The sequence below is a fragment of the Galeopterus variegatus genome, unplaced genomic scaffold (assembly GCF_000696425.1).
Source record: "Galeopterus variegatus unplaced genomic scaffold, G_variegatus-3.0.2 Scaffold6247, whole genome shotgun sequence".
Classification (NCBI taxonomy): domain Eukaryota; kingdom Metazoa; phylum Chordata; class Mammalia; order Dermoptera; family Cynocephalidae; genus Galeopterus; species Galeopterus variegatus.
In genome coordinates, this window is record NW_007732358.1 from 79,531 (window position 1) to 87,589 (window position 8,059).

An 8,059-nucleotide genomic window follows, 5' to 3' on the forward strand; every position below is an offset into this window, starting at 1 on the left:
AGCGCCGCCGCGCTCACAAGCGGCGCACTGTAGCAGTGCGCCACCGGGCCGGCCCAAGATTCATAATATTTTAATTTGAGATTTGTAACAGATGCATCCTTTCTCAAGATACCTGAATTTTTCTTATGAATGAAGAAATTGCCAGTCTGTTGGGAAAGCAGTGCGGGATAATAATTGGGAGCATGAGCTCTGGATCAGACTTCCTGGATCTATCACCCACCAGACATGCAGTCTTGGGCAAAATTGTTAACCTCACTAAACCTCAGCTTTCTCTTCTGTAAATGGAATCATAACAGTTCCACTCCAAAAAATTGTTTTCAGCATTAAATGAGAAATGCATATAAAGCACATAGCACAGTGCTTTGCACACATAGTGTTAAATAAAGTTTAGCTAATATGATTTGGTATTAATTATTATTGCATTTCACACTGTCTCTAAACATACGTGATCCCAGTCAATTTCTACTAGCTGAAGTACATCCCTCTGGCAGGTGTCTATTCAAAATTCATGCTGAATCTGATGGTCAATTAGATATAACTCTTTTCCCAATTTAACTCCTCTTCAACCTTAGAAATCCTTCACTGTATTCCATGGTGTTTCCCTCTTTAATAGCAAAGCTAACATGTATGCAAAAGTTTTGAAAATACGTTCTAGCCTGTGGTTTATATTCATGAATGGTTTTTATCCTTCAGGTCAGCTTCTGGAAGCCGCTGAGCATTATGAAGCATTCCATCAATTGACGCAGGGGCGGATTTGGAAGGATGAGACAGGCCGCTTTCTCAACTTGTTGGCCTGTGAGAGTCTCCTGAGGACTTACAGATTACTCTCAGACAAAATGCTGGAAAATAAAGAATACAAACAGGCCATCAAAATTCTAATAAAAGCTTCTGAAATAGCTAAAGAAGGTGGGTGGAAAAGAACATTCTCACATTGCTTCTTTAATGGGCAGACACTGGTTCTCCCAGGAGTAAAGTAAAGATCATCAAGTGTTAGGGTGATTATGAAATGCAAAGACAAATGCCATCAATATACTTTCACTGTGCAATAGAGATGCCTTAGTGCTGACAACAAGAAATCCATTAGTTTCTTGAAAGCTTTATCACCAAAATTACAATCCACTCGAGATAGTGGTGTAAAACAGGGAACCCAGAATGAGAAGGTAAGGTTACCTGCAAAAGTTGAGGCGGTGTGTATGCTGTGTTTAAGGTTATATATTTCTTGCAATCTTAGAGACCTTTCACTGTTTGTAAATTCCCTGTTGTCAGGTAATGGGGAAATATGGTAAATATTTAGTTAGGAGTAACAGGAAAATAGGACTCTAATCTAGAGCCTTTGCTCGCAAAATATCTTTTGGAATGGCAGCATCAGCATCAGCATCACCAGAAAACAAGTTATAAAAGCAGCATGCCAGGCCCCACCACAGCCCTACTGTATCAGAATCTGCAGGTTAGCAAGATCCCCGGGTGATTCGTATGCACACATACGGCTTTTGTAAATGCTTTTTTTTTTTTTGGCCTTTGTAAAAACTCTATTGTGAAAGAAAATCATATCTTTAATATTCTGTATCATTTATGTATGTATAAAATATAAAGAAAAACTGTGGAGCATATTTTATAAGCTTTTAATTTGTAAAATGCGAGGATATTTTATTATCATATAATAATTTCTTAAAAGAGTAGCCTTTTCACGAAGGAGAAAAAGATGGAAGTTATGCTCTAGATCTAAAGTTTATTAGTTCATGGATATATTTAATTAATTGGCTTAAGTAACAGGTGGCTTATTTGGAATGAGCAGAACTGATTTTCTGGGTGTGATTTTAACTTACAAAGAGCAAAAGTAAACATCCTAGCTTATTCTCTCTGTTACATCTTTTAACAATATTAGTTATTAGGAAATCACCCCATTGAAAGATGGATCCCATTAAATGATCTGCTTTTGAATAAATGGTGATCTAGTACCTTCCCTAAAGGTATAAACGCTTGCATAAGTAGTTAGCTCTTAGATAATTTCAGCAGCAAACTTTAGCCACGTGGAAAGTTACATAGAATTTCAATGTGGAGGAATGCATCAATTAGAAAAAGGTATTTTACTTTAGGTTCACATTTGCTAAATTGTAAAATAGTTCACAAAGAAAGGAAGGGTTTTGGGTCTCTTTCAACAACCAGAGCCTGCGGAGCAGTCTCGCTTCATAAAACATCTCTTGCTTTCCAAAGGACAGATAAGGGAAATAGGAAAAAACTTACTTCATTATTATGCTGTAATAATTTTTAGTATCTTTTAAAACCAATAAATATTTGTCTGCACACTTTCCATGTAAGAAAGTTCAGAGGTCAAAGGATTACACAATATTTTACAGAGCTCTTACAGCAGCCAAAATACTTCGGGACAAAGCATCCACTCCCACTGTCTCCTACTTTGATCAAGGAGCCTGGAGCAGCAAGCTGATGATTGCTTTGATAAGGCATGCCTCCCACCTTGATTTACATAGTATTTAAGGGGTACTGAAACCCACCGTAGGCCAACTCCTTTGTTAGGGCACCTTGGTGTAATGCACAAGTGTAGTGCCAGCCGAACATCTTTCGCTTAGTATAATGCATTCAGGGTTCATCCATCTTGCAGCATGTATCATGACTTTATTCCTTTTTATGGCCAAATAATGTTCCTTTGTGTGGTTATATCACATTTTCTTTATCCATTTGTCAAATGAGGGACATTTGAGTTGGTTCCACCTTTTGCCTATAATAAATAATGCTGCAGTGAACATTTCTGTGCAAATTTTCAATGGTCTTGGATATATACCTGGAGTGCACTTGTTGGATTATATGATAACTCTATGCTTAACTTATTGAGGAACGCAAGTTTTCCAAATGGCTGCACTAATTGACATTTCCACCAGCAATGTATGAGGGTTTCAATTTAGCCACTTCCTTACCAGCACTTGTTACTTCTGTCTATTTGATTATAGTCACCCTGGTAAGTGCAAAATGGTAAAAAAAAATCTCACTGTGTGGATTTGATTTGCGCTTCCCTGCTGGCTAATGATGTTAAGCATTTTTTCATGTGCTTGCTGGCTGTTTATGTATCTTCTTTGCAGAAATGTCTATTTAGATTCTTTGCCCCTTTTTAATTAAGTTGTCATTTCCTTACTGTGTTTTAAGAATTCTATATATATTCTAGATACAAGTCTTCCACTAGATACATGATTCGAAAATATTTTCTCCCATTCTATGGGTTTTCTTTTCACTTTCTGATGGTCTTACTGTGTTTTAAGAATTCTATATATATTCTAGATACAAGTCTTCCATTAGATACATGATTCGAAAATATTTTCTCCCATTCTATGGGTTTTCTTTTCACTTTCTGATGGTATCCATTGAAGCACAAGTTTTTAATTTTGATGAAGGCCAATTTATCTATTTTTTTTTCTTTTTGTTATTTGTGCTTTTACTGTTGTGACTAAGAAGGCCTTGACTAGTCCAAGGTCACAATGATTTACTCCTACACTTGATTCTAAGAGTTTTACAGTTTTAGCTGTATTTAGATCCGTGATCTATTTTCAGGTGTGTGTGTGTGTGTGTGTGTGTGTGGGTGTGTGTGATTGTTGATGTTTCCAGTTGTGTTTCTCTCCACAGCCCAGGCTGAGAAACATAGGAGGCAAAAAATCAAAACAAAATAAAACAAAGCCTAGGAGACTCACAGCTGGTTCATTCTTCAAATCCTGAGGTCCCTAACCAGTCTACTTTCTTTTCTTCTTTCTCTTCATTTATTTGTTTTATGAATTTTGTCCAGGGTTACTTGGTTTGTTTATTTTGCAAATAGTGAAAGGAATAGGATGGATGGAATGTGTTTATCTTGTCCAGACTGGAAGATCTTGTCTTGGTAGCATTTGTTGAAAACATTACCCTTTCCCCAATAAATTGTTTGGATACCCTTCTCAAAATCAATTGACCTTAAACATAAAGATTGTTTTTTGGATTCTAAATTCTATTTCATTGATCTATATGTCTATTCTTATTGCAGAAATACATAATCTTTGTTACTCTGGTTTTATAGTTAAGTTTTGAAATTAGGAAAAGTCAGTCTTCCAACCCCGTTCTTTATCGAGATTGCTTTGACTATTCTCATCACTTGCATTTCCACATGAATTTTAGGATCAGCTTGTCAATTTCTTCAGAAAGGGCTGGTAGAATTTTGATAGGGATTGCATTGAATCTGTCAATCAATTTGGGAAATATTCCCATATTAACACTAGGTCTTCCAATTCATAAATATGGGGTATTTGCCCATTTATTTACATATTTTAAAATTTCTTTCATTAATGTTTTATCATTTTAATGTACACATCTTGCCTTATTTTGTTAAATTTACTCCTAATACTTTATTCTTTCTGATGTTATTGTAAATGGAATTGTTTCTTAATTTCATTTTCAAATTGTTAATTGCCTATATGTAGAAATAAAATTGACTTTTGTATATTGATCTTGTATCTTGAAACCTTGCTAAACTCATTTATTTGCTTTGATAGTTTCTGTGGACTCGTTAGGATTCTCTAAATACAAGATCATGTCATCTGCAAGTATAGTTCTGCTTCTTCCTTGCTAATCTGGATGTCTTTCCCTTTTCTTGCCTAATTTATTTGACTAGGACCTCCAGCATAACACAGTGTTGAATGGAAGTGGTGCTAGGGGACATCCTTGTCTTATTCCTGATCTTAGGGTGAAGGTTATCAATCTTTCACCATTAAGTGTAATGTTAGCTGTGGGTTTTTTGTAGATACCTTTTAATAGACTGAGAAAATTCCTTTCTATTCCAAGTTTTTTGAGGGTTTTTAGCATGAAAAGGGATTGGATTTTGCCAAATGCTTTTTCTGCATCTATTTAGATGATCATGTGTTTTTTGTCTTTCCTTCTATTAACATGATATATTACATTTGATTTCTAAGTACTTAGTATGGATATATTCAGATTTTCTTTATTCTTGAGTCAATTTCACTCATTTGTGCCTTTCTAAGAATTTGTTCATTTCATCCAGTTTATCTAACTTCTTGGTATACATTTGTCCATAACATTCCCTTATAATTATTTTTATTTCCATAAAGTTTAAGTTATTTCCTTTCTTTCATTCCTAATTTTGATAATTTGAGGCTCTCCTATTTTTATTCCTTAGTCAGTCTAGCTAAAGGTTTGTTAATTTTATTGACCTTGTGAATGAATCAATTTTTGTTTTGTCAGTTTTCTCTAGTGCTTTTCTATTCTGTTTCATTTTTTTTCACTCTAGTCTTCATTATTTTCTTCCTTCTATTTGCTCTGGGTTAGTTGGATTCTCTTTTTCTAGTTTTGTAAGGTGAAAAGATCTTTCTCATTTTAAAATATATAGTTTATAGCTATAAATGTCCCTCTATGCACTGCTTTAGCTGCATCCTGTAAGTTTTGGATTGTTCTATTTCCATTTTCATTCGTTTCAAAGTATTTTCTACTTTCACAAAGTAATCATTTTACCTTGTGATTTCTTCTTTGATCCATTGGTTATTTAGGAGTATGTTGAGTTTCCACAGTTATGAGTTTCCTAAAATTCTTTCTGTTATGTATTTCTAATTTCAATTTATTGTGAATACCATCTTCTCAATGGAGTCTACCTTGAAAACCGTATTTAATATTGAAAACTTCTTTGTCCTCTGTAGCCCCACTTAGCACTTCCAACGCCCCTTATCCTGCTCTGTCTTTCCGCCAGAGTACCTATCACCATACAACTTACCACATAATTTATTATATTTATTGTTGTTGGGTTTTTTAAAAACTCTTTATGTTTTTATCCTACACAATACAAGTTTTGGTACATGTGTCACTAAATTTTAATAGTGCCAAGATTTCAGATTTAACCTTTTTTTTTTGTTTGTTAATCCTACTCTTTTTGATATTTACCTCTGTCATTTACTGTTTTCACTTCATCTTAGCTTTGTCTCACTTAATAAACAGGGAAAGTTCTCACGTTTAGATACTATTTTAAAACTAACATTGGATGTATTATTACTGCTTCAACTAACTGCCTCAAAATCTGTCTTTCTATCAGCCAGGAGTAGATTTTTCTTTCTTCCTCTTTGCTAAGCTACCCCTCCCATAAATTAGATGAAAATGGTGATACTATATCAGCCCAGGCAGTTGCCAGAGCATTAACACAGTTACATCATTTAACACAGCAAGTACAAACCACACTCAATTAACTTTTAATTATCCAAGAGGTAACTTCCTGTCACAACCTCTTCCTTCTATTGCATCTTTCTCTTCCCTAGTCCTACCCCTATGCCCATCACCCCTAAACCAGCAGCAGAACAAAAGTAGTGCCCAGGTGAATTATAAGAGTTAAAATTCCCCAGATTGGGTCACAGTCACTGGCATCAATAACTATGCTAAAGTGAGATCTTGAGGGTATAATTTTCTGCAATCTGTGAAGAGCTGAAGAAGAAATAAAAAGTAATGTCACAGCCATTTGCCATCCTGTTTTCTTAAAGTCTTCCAATGAGCCACTGCTTCATGAGTGGTAATTCAGTGGGTGGTGAGAGTGAATGCAGCGTGGAGAATTGCTGCCTTCTACTGAAGTCTTTCATAGGTGGAATGCAGGGCTTAGAAATCTAAGGATACTAACTTTCCAAAGACCAGAAACACAGGTAGATCTGTCAGCACTTGCATTACCCAGAAGTTAGGTAACATTGGATAAAATGAATAGAATATCACAGAAATTAGAAAGGCTAAATTCCATGCAAAAAGATGATGAAAGCATTACCAGTGATTAGCAAAGAAAGTGTGTTTTGATTTCAAAATATGCATGGAATTTTGTACTAAGAAGCCTAGCTTCATTAGCCATTCTCACCCAAGTTTTAGTCAATAGCTTTTAAATTGAGAATAATCAAAACAATAATTCCTTAATTTGTTAATTATCTGCCCTGTTAGAAACTTAGCTGAATGTCAGTCCATGTGAGTCAGTATGAGTGTTTGTGCACCAATTAAGTTGCACGGTTGTTTTCCAGTTTACCAGTTGTTTCACTTATGTAGTAGCAGTTATGCTAGACGATTGTAGGTCTTTACATGGCTGACTAGTATAAAAATTACATATGAATGTCAAAATGATGATACCAGGTTGTGTATATAGAGGGAAACACCTCATAATTACATTGTTAATGCACCTTACTCTAACATCTGTGATTCAGGTAAATTGTACTTACCTTAGCTTTTTTTTCATTGCATAGCTAGGTTTAGGGATTACTGATAAATCTATGTATCTTTTCTTTTTTTCGTAGTAACTTTCTGCTGTCTTAAAAAGCAAGGATTCTGTTTGCTGTGATAAATCAATTTCTTTAATGCCATGGTAATTTTTTTACTTCTTTACTCTAGGAAATGACAAAAAAATGGAAGGAGAAGCTTCCTATTATTTGGGCTTAGCACAGTTGGCTGCTGGAGAATATGAAACAGCATTAACAGTAAGTTAAAGGAAACTTTTAATCATTGCCACTTTCGATTTTTATTTTATTGTATTTATTTTATTGTTTTGTGTATTAGCATAAAGCCAATACAAATGAATTGGGCCGGAAGTATCCCTATTTACAGAGACCAAAGCAGAATAATGATATGCTTGAAGCATTAAAAAATTGCTTTTATTGTTTAGAGAAGGCAATATACAGTCAACTACCATGAAGTGCTTTAGAATATATGAAAGTTAAGGGGCTGGCCCGTGGCTCACTTGGGAGAGTGTGGTGCTGATAACACCAAGGCCACAAGTTCGGATCCCTATATAGGGATGGCCGGTTAACTCACTTGGAGAGGGAGGTGCTGACAACACCAAGTCAAGGGTTAGGATCCCCTTACCAGTCATCCTTAAAAAAAAAAAAAAGAATATATGAAAGTTAAATATATAGAGTAATATGGCTCTCTATGCTTCCATATCACAAAGGACAAAAGGAAATAGGTTTAAATGAGAGCAAAAAGTAAATAGTAAAAAAAAAATAATAATAAAGTGACTATAATTTAATCAGGGAAATTTTGCTGAGGAAATAATGTGGTTATT

At 34.9% G+C, this 8,059-nt stretch overlaps 1 protein-coding gene across 1 annotated transcript in view; it reads left to right on the top strand.

Moving 5' to 3' along the window:
* The window catches only part of LOC103606051 (tetratricopeptide repeat protein 29-like), a gene marked incomplete at its 3' end in the record, with an annotated part of 93,637 nt that overhangs the window by 75,380 nt on the left and 10,198 nt on the right, over window positions 1-8,059 (top strand). The window contains exons 8-10 of the mRNA XM_008590648.1: window positions 573-906; window positions 5,682-5,732; window positions 7,390-7,475. Of these exons, the coding sequence (XP_008588870.1) occupies window positions 573-906; window positions 5,682-5,732; window positions 7,390-7,475 (471 nt within the window). The remainder of the gene's footprint in view (window positions 1-572; window positions 907-5,681; window positions 5,733-7,389; window positions 7,476-8,059) is intronic.